We start from the raw sequence: 18,023 nt of genomic DNA, 5'->3' as shown, positions 1-18,023 counted from the left end.
AGGCTCGGTACACCGGCCGAACCAAATAAATTCCTGAGATGTTAGATGGATGCTTTTACTGTTTTGAATGTGTGATTTGCGTGATTAAGTTACAAGATTGATTGCTGCTTTCTTGAATCGATTTGAGCCTTTGAGATTGTACGTTCTTGGTACTGGTTCGTGTAGATTGCTGTCTTGCAGAGAGTGAATTGATATAAAAAATTGATTAAATATCCCAACACTTCACATTCCTTTCCATCCTGATACTTTCAGTACTCACAAATTTAACCTCCTCAGAAATGCATATATTTAAAAGGGTTAAAGATATGTAAGGTGGTTTCTGCCCTTGACATAACTTTTAAAAGATGTTGTCTCTAGATGTTCTTAACACTTAAACAACATGAAACAGAATAATTTAAAGTATAAATAAAAAAAAACAAGAACAAAAAACACAATAATCAAATATACTTATGCACAAGTACAATTACTTGTCTTTGTGCAAAAATATTCACTAGAAAAGTTTTAAATCGTTTTACAAAAAAACAATACTAGTGAATGTTATGAAAAATCAATTTTCTCGAAAACAAGTGAGAAAATAAAGATCACCCTAAAAACAAATGAAAAACAGAGCAATAAAACCAAAGGGTGTAGATCCTGATTGCCGAAATATGAGAATAACAAAAGGGTCTTAAACCAACACTCTTCCAAACGTAATCTTCAAGTGTTCTCGACAAAATCTTTTCGATCTGCCATCTCCTTTTAAGTGTGAGAATCCTGCATAGATAAGTAAGCAATCTAAATTAAAAGATAGCTACATAATTTGAATGAAAGACAAAATCTGCTACCATAATTAGCACAACAAACTTTATTTTAAATCTAGGAATGTTATATCTTATCAATATTTCAGCTTAATCAATTCCTAATTTAAAATATATTACACACACGTAGATAGTTAATACCAAAATGTTTCATTCCATGCGATGACAAATTTCAACTTCCTCTATAAAATCATGTATAGTTTAAAAAAATAGTTGCACATAGGGTGATAGGGATATGAGACATTGAGATTTGATCAAAAAGATAAGTTATAATACTGGATTCCACAGTTTCCACTTACATGTAGTACGGAATTCATTCTGTGTGCCAAGATATATATATATATGAAGTCAAAGTTGAAATCAAATTTGTTATTCATCCCAAATTAAAGCTCCTCAATCGTCTTGTAAAGGGCCATAGACTGAGGTGTAATCCAATCCAAGGCATGCCGTGCGTTGCGGGATTTTGCTAATCTCATCAATTTCTTCCACACTTAAAGACCAACCAAATATGTCTGCATTTTGCTTCATCCTCTCTTTGTTAAAACTCTTCACCAACACTCCAACTCCTTGCTCATAAGCCCATCTCAAGCAAACCTGCATTTTACATCCCACAAGATTAATTCGTAGTCGAAACCAAAAGTTTTTAGCAACAACTAACAAGAAAATGGGAATGAAAGTATGGGGTGTCACGACCAAATTTTTTTTATATCATGACGTTAATTAGTACTCTCTATATCTCACTTGTCTAGACGAAAGTTATAAAAAAGTAGAAAAAATAATACTAAATATGGAAACTCTGCATGATTGAGATGGACGAAAAAAGAAATTTTGTCCAAATTATAAATCGTTAGGGAGATTTCCATCACCAACCCTTCCACGACTTCGAGTTCTTCAACGTGTTCGACCATGATATCTTTCCATAATCTTGCAATATGATTTTGTTTCCTTTTTTTTTTTGACGAATTTGAAGGAGTAATTAATACTGTGACGTTGAAATTTGAAGATTATTGAGCTTGATTTTGGGTTTTAAAAAAAGAAGAGAAGAAAGATTTGTCAGAAATATGGAGAGGAATCGATGGTTCCAATGGTTTCTGCTTTGAGATTAAATAAATTGATGGATGCACTGTGGCGAGATGCTAACGAGGACCACTAGAATAATATTATAAAGAATTCTTTGTAATTTCTAGAAAAAAGAATCAATAAAAAATTATTCTCGTTCCAAACACGCACTCGTCGAATGAGTTGAGTATGCTTTCTGTGATGATGATCACGAGATCAGTTAATGTAGTATATTTCAAAATATATATCTATCGACTATCTACATGTATGTATGTATGTATGTATGTATGGTTAATATAGTCGGAATGTACGTACGTGTAAAGGGAGATTGAATGGATGTATGTATGTACATATATGGTTAATATAGTCGGAATGTACGTACGTGTAAAGGGAGATTGAATGGAGGAATTTGAAAAATGAATCTGAAATAATAACTATCTTGGATGATGAACTTGAAGATTATACGATGACAAATTGATCAATTAAGCACTTAATCCTACATCTTGAGATATAATAATAACTAGTACCCGAATGCATGCAATGCGTGTTTTTTATTGTTTATTTTTTAATTAAAAATATAAAAAAATAATAATAATAAATAGTTAGATTAAAAATTATTTTTTCATAAATAAATATTCATGAAATAAAAAAACAATGAAAATGGCATGTTCGTAATTTTATAACTATATAAAGTCAAAAATGAAGATGATGTCATACCAAGAGACCGCTGCTCTTACTTAATATATAGTATAGATAATAATAATAATGAAAAATCTTACATCTTGAGATAATTAAAAGGTCATACTCATACATGCACATGTTTCACCATGCCAACATCTCACACTACATGCAGTAAGAATTTTCATATTTAGAGCTCATAAATTTGGGGGAAGTAAGTTTATTTTACCTGAGCAACAGTCTTTCCTTTGGTCTCTGCTATTTTCTTGAGCACTTGTGATTCCATAACTCTTTCTGTCCCATAAAATGTACCAATCGATCCTAAAATAGAGTAAGCAACAACAACAATTTTTCTTACCCTGCAGAATTCCCTCAACTTCCTTTGTTGCCAACATGGATTCAACTCAACCTGTCAAATTCAACGAATATCATTATAATATCTATTTCAACGACATCGTCCAATCTTGATTTTATCATCATCTCACTCACTTGGTTTACAGCAGGCCGAATCTCCGCGATATCCAAGATTTCCCCAAGGTGCTTGCGAGAGAAATTGCTGACTCCAATAGATTTTGTGAGGCCAATTCTTTGGCACTCTTCCATGGCTGCCCAAACTGCGCCAAAACCCATGGGAAGAAAGTCGTCTTCTTTAATGGGATACTCACTTTTTCCAGGCTTAGCACTCACGGGCCAATGTATCAGATACAAATCAACATAACCCATATCTAGATTTCTGCAAATTTAGCAACACGTAGGAAAAACATTTAATAACATTATAATTCCATACAAAAACTAAAAGACTAATTATATATATATACTACTTGAGGGTTTCCATTAGTGCTGGAAGAACATATTTGCCATGAGCATCACTACACCAAAGCTTCGAAGTGATGAATAACTCTTCCCGCGACTTGATCAGACCGCTGTTCACCGCTTCAACTACGGCTTCTCCGAGTGGTTTCTCTGAATTATACAGTGAAGCTGTGTCAAAATGCTTGTAACCAACTTGGATGGCTTCTAAAACAGCTCTCTTCGTGGTTTCCGAATCCACGGGAGGATCCGATGCCGTTCCAAATCCAAGAACAGGCATCTTTCCGGTGCCTGAATTCAGATTGATAACTAAGTGGATTCGATTTATATCCATTTTTTGGGGGCTGTGGTGAATGGTGAGCATGTCACTTTAGTTATATATATATAGTTGACAAGTTTTGTTTTACATGTTCATATATATTTTGCCTTGTGATGGTGGAAATCTTATATATATTTACCTATAAGACACATGCAAAATACAATTAACAAGACAAATAATTTTTATACATTGTATCATAAAAAAAATAAAAAAAGTATATTGTGATTTGCAATTCGCAAATAGGGGAGTAAATAGTATTAATCTATTTTGTTAAGATTTTAAATAATGAAATCCTTTAATTTTTTAATCGAGCAACTTGAGTTAATATTAAATTAATCTAAAATTAATATATAATTTTTTTTAAAAAAAAAGAGCAAACCCAGATAGATGGTAATCATATATATGGCGGTTCAAGGAATTCATAAATTCATCGCTCTCCGTACACTTGATTTGGACGTAACAATAAACAATATATAAAATTATGATAAATAACATTTCTCTTTGTTGTTGACAAGTTTGTTTTACTTATTCATTTTTTATTTTGTCTTGTGGTGGTGGGGATCTTATATATATTTAAGGAAAATAAGTTTTTTTTAGTAAAGTAATGTTATCTTCAGTGGGTTTTGGTATATTAATTTTTTTGAGGTGAGTTTGGGTACACTAACTCTGTATTTTCATTGTTTTTTGGTCTAATTACATACGTGTCAGCTTCTGATTGGTTCATGTAATCATTTTGAACCAATCAGAAGTTGACATGTATGCAGTTGGACCAAAAACACTGAAAATACAAAGTTAGTGTACCAAAACCCACATCAGAAATCTTAATGGACAAAAACTAAAACATGAAAAAGTTAATGGACCAAAAAACTTATTTTTCTATATATTTATATATAAAAAAACACAAAATACAATTAACAAGACAAATAATGTATATAAATTGTATCATAAAAATATAAAAAAATATATTGAGATTTGTTATTCTCGAATAGCGGAGTCAAGATTATTAATCTACCTGAGTTAGGATTTTAAACTTTAGAATCTTTTAATTTTTTGAATTGAGTCACCCGAATTAATATCAAATTAATCCAAAATAAAATATATAATTTTTTTTAAAAAAAGAGGGTTGACCCAAATGGCCATATATGTAATTCCACCCCTCGCGCAATACAAGAAAAACTTGCATTATTTGTTAAAATTAAAGCCATGTTCATGTTAAAAGAGTCGCTCAAAGACAACGTTTAAAATTGTTGTTTTTGAAGGCAAAGACAACGATTTTACAACGATGAAAAACAATTGTTTTTCCTTCTAAGATAGCGGGTTTTTTCACCATTGTCTGTGAGCGTGTCTTTTTAACAACAATACATTCGACAACAGTTTTAAACTACATACGATAACAGTGAAAAACCGTTGTCCTTTTCAAATAAAAAAATAAAATAAAATTTAATACACAATTTTTCAGTATTATAAATCATTTAAAATACCAAATTCGAAAATAAAATTTAATATACAATTTTCCAACATTCGAAAATAATATTTACAACATTCTGAAGAAATTTCTTAGTAACTAATAAAATGACAAAGAACAACACTAATAAAACAAATGTAAAGTAACACAACACATGAGATTTTTTGCTTAATTAGATGTTGGCGAAGAGGTCGTACTCCAGCTCCTAGTTCTCCCTCACCCGCTGAATTCTTTCCATTTTTTTGGCTTTCCGGTGTTCTTCCAATACTCTCGAGGACACATGCTCGAATAAAGATATATATTACAAACTAGAAACCATAATTACACACCATATTGTCTTTTGCAGTGACAAATAATATCTTCAAACTCATAAAATAGTTTAGAAAATCTAAGTATCAACTACAAAAAGTCCTCAAAAAGAAAAAAAAAATAAACTTCAGAATTACTGAGTGATGGAACATAAACTTCATTAGAAATAAGTAGTAATATTAACTTAGAAAATGACTCAAATAAAATCATAGATCACATAAACAAGTCGAGATGTGAGAAACAAATTGTTTGTCATGAAATAGAAAATAACAAAATGCAAAAAGAATCGTTTCAAATTATGAAATATCAATGATATATGCAAGAAATCTGCCTTTAATTAAGATCTCATTATTCCAATTATATATAAGCTTTCATAAGACGACGACTATAAATAATATATGCAAGAAAATGTAATCATCAATGAGTTAAAAATATTATATCGTGTGCAGAAGTACTTCCCTTCATCCAGAATCATTTCAACCGAACGAACATTGTATACTTAATTGCTAGTCACCTCTTGTGATTGTGAACGTCTGCGTCGACGAACTCTATTAATGGTCGGTGTCGATGTTCCTTCTTCATCTTTTGTAGTTTACTCCATGCACCTTTAAACACATTCCCGAGAACATATATATATATATATATATATATATATATATATGAAAAGCCCCTAATAGGAATACATCTAAAAAAAATGTGACAATACGAAATGGATCAAGAAATGGTTTTAGATTCAATCAGATAATATTATATAGTAAACCACAAATAAACAAGAAATGGCCCTCGACGAAGCAATATTACTTTGTCGCCTAAAACCCAGATTATACAGAATGCAATGGCGTACGTTCAAGGAAACCAATATGTAAAATCATGAGCAATCTAAATACGTAACAGAATTCCATACTGTCAGAGAATGGTTAAATTGGCCTGTTACTGTCTCGCACTATAACACTAACATAACCATAATCCTAAATTTGAAATCAGTTTTATTCGAATCACAAATCATCTAGTTCACACAAATCCTGGCGGGACTTGAAATCCTCAACTCAACTCAACTCAACCTAAGATGGGTTGCGGTTATAAGTCGGGTTAACCCGCGGGTTGACTTACTACAAATAAAAATAAATTAAATAAATAAAAATAAAAATCATTATAATTAATTATAAATTTTATTTCATAAATAAATATTAATAGAAACATATTAATAAAATTTTTAATTATTGATTTCACACGTGTAAATTTTATATAAAATAATTAATACAATAGAAATTCACAACTTTCATTGAAAAAAATACATACATATATATATACATATATATATATATATATAACCATAAAAGTTTTAAAAAAAATTCCAGGCCCGCCTAGTCCCGCGACTCGCGCAGGTTGGCTCGCCTAGGTCTGACTTTAGTTGGGTTGAAAATATTTGATCAATCCAACCCACTTAAATTGTGTGGCGGGAAGGTCGGCCTGACGGGCCTAACCCAAATTGTCGGCTTTATGAACAGTGGAAAAAAAATTATATATGCAATGAAGAAACGAGGATAGAGTCCAAATAAAAACAATATTAAAAGACAATGATTAAAAAAATCGTTGTCTTAGACCCTAAAAACACGCATATAGAGAACAGTTTAATAAAACTATAGTCTATTACTTAGTAGCCCGGTCTCATTTTACAAGATTAATATGCTAATTATGTTTAAATTTAATGAATCATTATTAAAGGATTTAAATATGATCTAACGGACCAAAGAATTGGGTCCAAAACGCCCAAAAAATGGTTAATAGACTTAATTGTGCTCGGGAAGTTCGGAGGGTCCGAACAAATCGGAGCCAGCGAAGGAGTTAGGAAGCTACGGAAATGATCGGAACCTCCGAACGTAGTGTCATGAACGTGACAATAAAACTTGAACACGTAGTTGCATGTATGAGATCTGAGCGTCCGAAGAGTAGATCAGAGCATCCGATCTGGGGCGATCGAAACGTGGCATGCATGCGCTCCGATCTATCATACTCTATAAATAGGGGCGTAAGGAGCTCATTTGTTTCCACTCAAATTCCTCTCCTCTCCCGTAATAGCTATATTTTAAGGGTTTCGGGACTCTTTTATAAAGAGTTAAGTACTAGTATTTTTATATAAAAAGGACAGTGTCCGTAGTAGTGATCAAGCGGTGGAGCTTTGGCGAGGTGTCCAGGGCTCGTAGCAAGGCTATTCCCAAGCTCTAGGAAATTCGACATCAGCAGACAGACGACAGACGAAGGTATAGCTCTGACACCTTATAGAAAATAGGGAGTATGATATAATTTAATTAAGACTTTTATAGCATGTTAGATAATGCATGGTCATTATGAATTGTAGTGCTACATGGTAGGTTTGGAATCTAGATGAAAACTTCTAGGAACTGCCTTAGTAAGATATGAAAGTATTGTTCGAGATATTCAAACTGAGTATGCATGTATTATGTGTATTGCATGTCTTTTTATATGACATTACTTGTATAGCATATCACGATTGTATGTTACATACATGAGCATCTTGATCTTGTATCTTTGAGATATCCTGTAGTAGGGCGCTCACCCTACGAGTAGTGGATGGTTAGATACGCAAGTCTTGTGCCATGTCACCGTTATGATTGGACACTTGTAAGAGTATCAGGTCACCATTATCCACTGGGTATAGGAGCCACCTCCTGATGCGATGGCGCAACGTGCTATATACCTTGAGCCCTGTTTATGAGCTTGTTTCTCGACCAGTGTGTCTTGGTATCCAGTACACTTGCATACATGCACATATAATATTGTATACTCATACTCTTTTACTGAGCATTTTATGATAACGTCCTCGCACTGTTGTTTTTGGACACCCCATTCGACACGACAGTTGCAGGTAGTTTTTTTAGAGATTTGGAGAATAGGTGGTGACCATGCCAAGATTGCGTGGTCAGCCACTAGGTTTTACCATGTTGGTATTAAGTTATTTTAGTTTTCACAGTTTATATCTGATTATGATTAATTATTGTTTAATTACATGCCTAAGTTTCTGATTAGTAGGTGATCACGGTGCGGATCACTACAATTACCATGTAATCAACGCTAATATACAATAATTAGTTAAAACTGTTGTCATAGCCCCAAAAAACCCGTTCATAGACAATGGTTTTAAAAATCTGTTGTCTTTGACATATATAAGACAACAGTTTTCAAAAAACCGTTGTATATTTTCAACAAAAAACGGCTAACAAAAATGGTTTTCAATAAAAATATTGTTAAATGAAAAAAAACAGTTTTTCAAAAAACCGTTGTCTATTAGATGTGGTTGAATCCCAAATTTCTTGTAGTGCCCGGTCAAGGAATTCAAACTTCATCGCTCTTGGTTGGCTTGATTTGTTAAAATTTGGAATGTTTGACTGACGAACCCACTAACCATATCTACATGTTCACATGTTTGTCTAAAAACATGGCTGTAAAATCAAAATTAAGTTCTCATTTGCATCCTTTCATAATGAAGGATGCTCCCTATAAATAGAGCTATGCATTGCCTCATTTATGCATCCCAAATTGATAGAGCTAAAAAAAATACTGACACAGAGGATTTTTTCAGTGTTCTCTTGTGTGGATTAGAGAAATATTTTTTCGGTTATACTCGGAGTAAACTCCAAGGTTTACTGGTCCAATTGGGATGTTGTACAATAAATGAGATATAGTACAGACTAGCATTTCCGCTATATCGTTCTAGAATCCATGATGTGTTTTTGTGTATCATTGTGGTGATGGCATGTGGCAGATAAGTCTTACGTCTTGAAACCGTCTTAGGTATAGGGATTATGCTATTGAACCAAGATGTCCTAATCGATCATGCCAAGTAGTTAATTTTGAAGAATCTCTAACTACCATGTTTAATTCAATTGGACTTATATGCGTATAATGTACTCTAGTAGGGAGCATTTGTAATTTTTCAATTACATATTTCTTTCATGATTTTTATGTGGTAAGACACATATAATTATTATTTCTTTCATTTGTCTAAGTATCATACCCATGGGAATATATGTCATTAAAACTCAAAAAATTCTTTTTCGATTGTGGTGAATATAAAACATCATTTATCAGAAATTTTGTACCATTATGTAACAAAAAATGTGCTTTACCACAACCTTTAATCAAGTTTACATGACTTAATATTGTATTCACCATTGTTTTTATTGGCTTTAGTTCCAAGAAATATCTTATCTCGAAAAATAGTGTGTGTTGTACCAATATCAGGTATTCAAACTTCCATGAGATTAGTTCTTTCTTTATCTTTGCTCATATAATTTTCCCTATTGAACTTCAAAAAAATATGCAATGAAAAATAATTACTGACAATACATATGCAAATTATTGAAAATATAACACATACCATAATTAGACAATAAATCATCATCATATGAATACAATATTTCCTATTCCACTAGTATATTGATCATTTTCTGAGAAATTTTCAAAAAATCTGCAATATCAAATTGATTTGAATCACTCTGACGGTCACTGTATTCAGTGAATTTGGTATCTTTTTATTTTCCCTTTATTGATCCCTTATAGAACTTACAAAGGTGCTCAGGGGCTCGGCAAATATGATACCAATTTCCCGTAGTGCCGCGCAAGAACTTTCAAATCGTTTTGAGCGATTTCATTAACACTCATGTTCTCATGATGCCTTTTTAGTGCGTGGTTTGTGATGTCATTTTGAGATGAGTTATGGAAATAAATATCTCGATTGTTTCCAAAGCCATGACCACGAACACGACCACTTTTACGTCCACATCCACGTCTATGACCTCAATGTCGGCACGACCAAAATTTTGTATATGACTTTGATTTTGATTTCCATGTTTAAATTTATGTTTACTTATGACGTTTACTTTTGGATATGTTGTTGATCCAGTGGGTCGGGACTAGTGATTTCTTATTAGCAGCTCGTTGTTCTTTTTTGTCATAAGAAGACATACAATAAGTTCAGAATATCTCGCAAATCCACGCACTCTATATTGTTGTTGTAGAGTTATATTTGATGTGTGAAAAGTAAAAAATGTTTTCTCAAGCATTTCCGATTTCGTAACCTCATGTCCACAAAATTTTAATTGCGAGATTATTCTATACATTGCTGAGTTATAATCACTGAATTTCTTAAAGTCTTGGAATATTAATGTATTTCATTCATCACGGGCACTCGGAAGTATAACTTCTCTTATATGTTCAAATTTTTCCTTTAATCCTTTCCATAAAGCCATGAGATCTTTTCAATAAGATATTTATATTTTAATCCTTTATCAAGATGTCAACCTAAAAATATCATAACTTATGTTTTATCTTGTTATAATGAGATACCGTTTTCTTTAATGGTATCATGTAGATCCAATGACTCAAGATGCATTTCTACATCGAGATTCCAGGACATATAATTTTTTCCCGTAATGTCAAGCGCAACGAATTCAAGTTTTTCCAAGTTTGACATGGTGGTACTAGAAAAAATAACAATGGATTTTATTAGTTAAGTTCTAAATCTATTTATATGGCTATACAAAATAATGGATAAACTATAAGTACAAGCATACTTAAAAATAAAGAAAAAAAATGTGTGGCGAATATTCATCGATAAATAAAAGATTAGTGAGTATAATAACAAAATTTTTTTATAAAAAATAACATTGAAAGAATCATCTTCTTATTCCTCTTCCTCCTTTCTAAGTAGAGAAAAATTAGATGGAGAATAATTTTAGGAAGGAATAGTAAGATTGGAGTGATTGAATGTGTTTGAGAAATAATATTTATAGGAAAAAAAACAAGTCGTTTATGACCGTTTATAAGATTTTTTTTATTTTTTTAGAATTAGAGTAAAGGTATGTATTTGCATGATTTTACGGTAATAATGTGATATATATAAAGTTAATCATAGTTAAATAATTATGTATATCACATCATAATATTATTATAATGATGAGGTGTCAGTGACTCCTTTATATAATAATGTGACATTATACATATATAGTTAATATATAGTGAAATATTGTATATCACAACACATTTTTATAATAAGGTGTCAGTGACTTCTTTTGTATAATAGTGTGACATTCTACAAATATATAACATGATATATTAAAATATAAACACAATAAAAGTATATAAACAGTAAATATTATACAATATAATCATGTCACGTTAATTATTATAATAAAGTGTATATATCAGTGATTTCTTTTATATAATTATACATGTTATTATATATTAAGTATATACATAATAAAAATACATAAACAGTAAAATAAATATCTTACTTGTTGATCAATATTCTTACCCTTTCCTTTTGTTTTGGAGCTTGAAAAAATATGGAGAATCTTATAGCTTCGTACTGATAACGTGTTGTAAAAAATAAAAATTTACGGTAAAACGTAAATATATCAAAATTTTAAAATATATCAAACTACATACTTTATAAAATTTTCTTCACTCAATTGTTATTTCTTCACAAATGGAGAGGCCTATTTATACAACCTAATTTGAGAAGAGTCCAAAAATAAACATTTAATAATTTACTATTTATACATCATCACACACTTATTTTCAACATTTCCAACTCTTATTTTCAACACTCCCAACTATTATTTTCAACAAAATCAAATTTCTTATTCATCCCAAAGCTCCTCAATTCTGCAAGAATTATTCTATCCTCGCAGAATTCTCTCAGCTTCTTTTGTTGCCAATGTTAGGTGAAATGTAAACTCAAGCATTAAAAAGGGAAGATGGCAGATAGAAGTTGGAGGTTGGGAAATGAAATTAAAAGCTTCGCATTTAATTCTACGCGTTTTTTAAGCCTATAAATAGGATGCTTCTTGCTTCATTACATTTATCCCAAATTCGAGAGAAGTAAATAGCAAGTGAAGAAAAGAAACAAAAGAGTTTCTTGAGTATTTTTCTTTCGTGTGAGTTAAAGAAATATTTTCTCGGTAATACTCGAGAGTTGGGATAGTGTGAGGAAAAGTGTTTTGTATACACTTGTAATATTTCTCCGGTTATAAATATTTGCAGCAGCTCCGTGGACGTAGCCTATATTGGGTGAACCACGTAAATCTTTGGTGTTCTTATTGATTATTTTATTCCAAAATTATTATCGTCATGTTCGGTTCGACATAATCCATAACAACTGGTATCAGAGGTGTTATGGTGTCCGGGATCCTTGGTGAAAAATTTCTTAAAATTTTGAGTATTCTCTGTGGTTGCAGCTTTGTCTGATCTTCCACATCAGAAAAGATTTTTTGAAATTTTATTTAGGCATGAGAAGCGATGGCCGAAAATGACGGATCGGGACATGGAATCAATAAGTTCGATGGTACAGATTTCACGTTCTGGCGGCTACAGATTAAAGATTATCTGTATAGCAAGAAGCTACATCAACCTCTATCCGGGGTGAAGTCAGAAAAGATGGAGGATGATGAGTGGGAGTTTCTTGACCGACAAGTGTTAGGGGTAATACGATTGAACCTAGAAAAGAACGTGGCACACAACGTGGCGGAGGAAAAATCCACGGAGGAGATGATGTCCATTTTTTTGGACATGTACGAGAAGCCATCAGCAAATAATAAAGTGTTCCTCATGAAAAAATTTATTCAACTTGAAGATGGAGGAAGGTGCTTCGGTGGCGGCACACATCAATGAATTCAACATGATTGTTTCCCAGATAACATCGGTTGAAATCAAGTTTGACGATGAGATCCGTGCATTTATTATTTTGGTGTCTTTACCAATGGAGCCGATGCGGGCAGCGGTTAGCAATTTTGCTGAAAAAGGAAAGTTACAATTCAATGATGTCAGAGATCGAATCCTTGGTAAAGAAGTTCGCAGGATGCATTCGAGAGAAGCAACATCATCGAGATCTGCTCTAAATCTCAAAAACAGAAGTGGGGGTAGGAGTAGCGAAAAAGGTTCTAACCGATGGTGTGGCAGATCCAAATCAAGGAGTGGAAAAGACAAAAATACATTAGAAAAGAAATTAAAGTGCTGGAGCTATGGTGAAAATGGTCACATGAAAAAGGACTGCAGATCACCCAAGAATAATGCAAATGTTGTTACTGAGGATGTACATGATTCCTTAGTACTATTCATGGAAGGCTCGGTTGATTCTTGGGTTATGGATTCGAGAGCTTCATTTCATACCACCGGTGATCGTGAGATATTCAGTAATTACATTGCTTGAAATTACAGAAAAGTTTTTCTGGCTGATGGAAAACCGTTGGAAATAGCTGGTATGGGTGATATCAGTTTGAAAATGTCAAACGGGTCTATCTGGAAACTCAACAAAGTGAGGCATGTACCAAAGTTGACCCAAAATCTGATCTCAGTGGGACAGCTCGATGACGAAGGCCATAAAGTGACTTTTGGTGATGGCTCTTGGAAAGTAAGTAAAGGAGCCATGATTGTTGCTCGAGGACAGAAAACTAGAACCCTCTACATGACTTTCAGTTGCAGAGACATGTTGGCAGCTGTGGATGCTGGAGCTAACTCAAGTTTATGGAACTGTAGACTTGGACATATGAGTGAGAAAGAAATGAAGATGCTGATGTCAAAAGGAAAACTGCCGGAGTTAAAAACTGTCGAACACAAACTGTGTGAAAGTTGTGTTCTTGGAAAGCAGAAAAGGGTGAGCTTTTCGAAAGGCGGTAGAGAACCGAAAGCAGCAAAGTTGGAGCTGGTTCATACTGACGTGTGGGGGCTATATCCTGTGACATCCCTTGGCGGCTCACGATATTATGTCACATTTATTGATGATTCGAGCAGGAAGGTTTGGGTTTATTTTTTGAAAAATAAATCTGACATTTACGAAACCTTTAAGAGGTGGAAAGTCATGGTGGAGAATGAGATCAACTTGAAAGTGAAGTGTTTGTGGTCTGATAATGGAGGAGAATATGAAGATTTTGAGTTCAAGAAGTATTGTGCAGAGAACGGGATCAAGATGGAGAAAACCATTACTGGTACACCTCAACAGAATGGTGTGGCTGAAAGAATGAACAGGACCCTGGATGAACGTGCCAGGAGCATGAGATTGCACGCTGGACTGCCGAAATCATTCTGAGATGATGCATTTAACACTGCAGCGTATCTAATCAGCAGAGGACCTTCGGTACCACTAGATTTCAAAATACCAGAGGAGGTCTGAAGCGGCAAAGGATTAAACCTTTCATTCTTGAAAGTGTTTGGTTGTCACTCATATGTTCACATCAATTCAGCCAATAGAACGAAACTTGATTAGAAATCAAAAAAGTGTTTCTTTATTTGTTATGGAGATAATGAGTTTGGTTATTGGTTTTGGGATGACCAAAATTGAAAGATCATTCGGAGCAGAGATGTCATTTTCAATGAGAAAATTTTGTTCAAGAACAAGTTAGACATTGCAGCAGGAGATAAATGTCCTGAAGTCCAGAAGTCAAATGAAGTTCCATTGATAGATATTGCTATGAATGAGTCGGAGGATAGTAACCAGGAAGAAGAAACTGCACAAGAAGTTGATCCACAAACTCCGGTGATTGAACTTAGGAGATCGTCGAGAACCATCAGACCACCTCAGAAATACTCCCCTGCACTTCACTATATTCTGCTGACTGATAAAGGTGAACTGGATACCTTTGAAGAAGCAATGAAAAATGATGATTCAATCAAGTGGAAGTTAGCCATGGAAGATGAGATGAATTCACTGTCATCCAATCAGACATGAGAGTTGACGGAACTTCCAAAAGGCAAAAAGGCATTACACAACAAGTGGGTGTACCGGTTGAAAGAAGAACATGGTGGTAGCAAGTCGTACAAGGCGAGACTTGTTGTGAAAGGTTTTCAACAGCGGGAAAATGTTGATACACCGAGATTTTCTCTCCAGTGGTGAAGCTGACCACTATCAGAACTGTACTTGGATTAGTGGCGAATGAAAACTTACATCTGGAACATCTGGATGTAAAGACAACGTTTCTTCATGGTGACTTGGATGAAGAAATTTATATGAAGCAGCCACAGGGATTTGAAGTACGAGAGAAGGAGAAAATGGTATGCAAACTTCAGAAGAGCTTGTACGGTCTCAAACAAGATCCAATACAGTGGTACAAGAAGTTTGATGGATTCATGAATAACAACGGCTTCCAGAGGTGCCAGGAGGATCACTGTTGTTATGTGAAAAAGATTGATGGTTCTTATATCATTCAACTGCTATATGTGGATGACATGTTGATAGCAGGATCTTGTTTGGAGGACATTGATAAACTCAAGAGAGAGTTATCAAAAGAATTTGCAATGAAGGATTTGGGAGCTGCAAAGCAAATCCTTGGAATGAGGATTTTAAGAGATCGGGTGAACGGGAGTCTTGAAGTTATCTCAGACATAGTACGTGAAAAAGGTGCTTAGCAAATTCAACATGGATGAAGCTAAACCGGTTAGTACTCCTTTTTCTAGTCATTTCAAACTAATCAAAGCCCAATCACCATCGACAGAGCAGGAGCATGCTTATATGAATAAGGTTTCTTATGCCTCTGCTATCGGAAGCCTCGTGATGCAATGGTGTGCACCAAACCAGACATAGCACATGCCGTGGGAGTTTTGAGCAGGTTTATGAGAAATCCAGGGAAACAACACTGGGAAGCAGTCAAGTGGATTCTCAGATATTTGAAAGGTACTGTTAGTTCATCTTTGTGCTTCAGAAAGACAAATTCAGGCTTACAAGGTTTTGTATATGCCGACATGGGTGGTGACCTAGACGGCAGGAAGAGTACTGATAAGTGCATTTTATGCACTTAATTTATATATGATTTGACTTGGATTTTTTGATGTATCGAGTGTATATTATGCGTATTTGTTGTTGTTTTTGTGAGTTGCAAGGATTTGAAGAAAAGTAGCAAGAAGAAGCGGAAAGCTGAATTACGGGACAACAAATTTCATAAAATTACTGGGAATGTTACAGACATCTGAGACCGTTCAAATTAAAGATTAGGATGGTTTAAAGTTTCTGTCAAAATTTCAGCTCGATCCGACGGCTAGAACTTGAGTTATGATTTTTACAAAACTGCTGCACAGATGGTGAAATGGAAGAACACGTAGCGCCCCAACGCCATATTCATAGAGCTCCAGCGCCCATAATTTCATTTCTTGAGCGCCCCAGCGCATTCTTTTGAGCGCTCCAGCGCTATACGTCCATTTTTGAAAAATAAAATACGAAACATGAGCGCCTCAGCGCTGCGCAGTCTCCAAAAATATGGAAAGTCTTTAATCGAGTTTTAAAAGGGATTTTATGACTTATTCTGGAGGAGACGAGGGTTCAGAGGGTATTCAGAGTTTTTGAAGGCTAGAGAAGGCTAGAGACTAAGGAAAAAGGAGAAGAAGCATTCTTGGCGCGAAGACGGACGAAGCGACTACCGGAGACGGAGAAGCATCATCTACCTTCATTTTTATTTCATTCTTTCTACTAATTTTTGAATGATGTTCAAGAACATGCTTTGTTTGATTTTTATTTTCATTATGAACTAATTCCTTTGTCTAGAGGGACGACGTAGCTTGACTTGAAACCATGTTTTTGATACTTTGATTAATATATTAGAATTCTTCATTCGGTTTATTTGTGTTTTTCTGAATTGATTGCGTTCAATTAACTGATCATTAATTGAATTTTTATATTTATTTGAAATCTAGCACTCGAGAGAGGCGATTTTGAATAGGACCGTAGGAAAATACATCATTGGTGTTTATAGAGTTCGAGAGGCTTATAACTCCATTGAATACTTTGTAAGAATTATTGTGCTATTTACCGGATTTAATAGTTGAACTTAGATAGAGATATTGAGTTTTCTATTGAATACGAATTTTTGCTTGACGCTCGAAAGAGGTAGTAGAAAATAATAGGGATTCTTGGCTAATAAACTAGAAGAATTTATGATATAGATTTCTTTATGAATTAAACTGGTGGATGGTTAATGGATTCCTCCTGCCAAGTCTGCCCAGCTGAAAATTGAGATCACTACTTTTCAACAGCAAGATTATGAGTTACTGTATGAATCTTGGGAGCGGTACAAGGAATTGCTTAGAAAATGCCCGAACCATAATTTTCCGGAATGGGAACATATCGAATTATTCTACAATGGGTTGAATGGACCAACTCGTATTTCTGTGGATGCTGCAGCTGGAGGTTCAATATTTTCTAAATTTTCTGAACAAGCTTATGATATGCTTGAGCAAATGACTGTTAATAGTTATCAGTGGCCGAGTGAGAGATCTGCGATAAGGAAGCCTGCTGGAATTCATGAGGTTGATGCGTTCACTGCTTTGACTGCTCAGATGGCTACTATTTCTACACAGTTGGCTGCACTGACCAAAGGCAATCAAGTTTCTATTAAGACAGCATCGCTGGCGACTGCCGTAAATTCTGCAGATGGATTTGAGAGTGTGGAGCAAGCTCAATATGTGAACAACAGAAATTACAACAACTATCGAGGTAATCCTGTACCCAATCAATATCATCCTAGTTTGTGTAATCATGAGAATTTTTCATATGCAAATAATAATAATGTGTTGAATCCTC

General features: G+C 34.0%; 1 protein-coding gene and 1 non-coding gene across 2 annotated transcripts; both read right to left on the bottom strand.

The window, feature by feature from the left end:
* Positions 1-330: 330 nt before the first annotated feature.
* Positions 331-3,678, bottom strand: LOC140875845 (non-functional NADPH-dependent codeinone reductase 2-like). The gene is made up of 5 exons (XM_073279652.1): positions 3,356-3,678; positions 3,024-3,267; positions 2,764-2,943; positions 1,097-1,391; positions 331-753 (listed from the first exon to the last, which is right to left on the bottom strand). Exons 1-4 carry the CDS (start codon positions 3,676-3,678, stop codon positions 1,191-1,193), a joined length of 948 nt encoding a protein of 315 aa, XP_073135753.1. The 3' UTR covers positions 331-753; positions 1,097-1,190.
* Positions 3,679-17,444: 13,766 nt separating this feature from the next.
* Positions 17,445-17,550, bottom strand: LOC140876737 (small nucleolar RNA R71). Its single transcript, XR_012148973.1, has one exon. It is a non-coding gene; the product is annotated as a small nucleolar RNA R71 (small nucleolar RNA).
* Between the last annotated feature and the right edge of the window lie 473 nt (positions 17,551-18,023).

This window comes from Henckelia pumila, chromosome 1, assembly GCF_033568475.1.
Source record: "Henckelia pumila isolate YLH828 chromosome 1, ASM3356847v2, whole genome shotgun sequence".
In the NCBI taxonomy this organism is placed as follows: domain Eukaryota; kingdom Viridiplantae; phylum Streptophyta; class Magnoliopsida; order Lamiales; family Gesneriaceae; genus Henckelia; species Henckelia pumila.
The sequence above is the reverse complement of the archived record's forward strand: the minus strand, read 5'-3'. Positions and strand labels throughout refer to the sequence as shown.

What these genes read in the sequence shown, in the direction of transcription:
- LOC140875845 (XM_073279652.1), bottom strand. Translation starts at nt 3,678, where the DNA reads ATGGATATAAATCGAATCCACTTAGTTATCAATCTGAATTCAGGCACC. An exon ending in TTCGGCCTGCTGTAAACCAA is followed by an intron (nt 2,944 to 3,023) that starts GTGAGTGAGATG and finishes TGAATTTGACAG; the next exon opens with GTTGAGTTGAATCCATGTTG. An exon ending in AAGGAAAGACTGTTGCTCAG is followed by an intron (nt 1,392 to 2,763) that starts GTAAAATAAACT and finishes TGTAAAATGCAG; the next exon opens with GTTTGCTTGAGATGGGCTTA.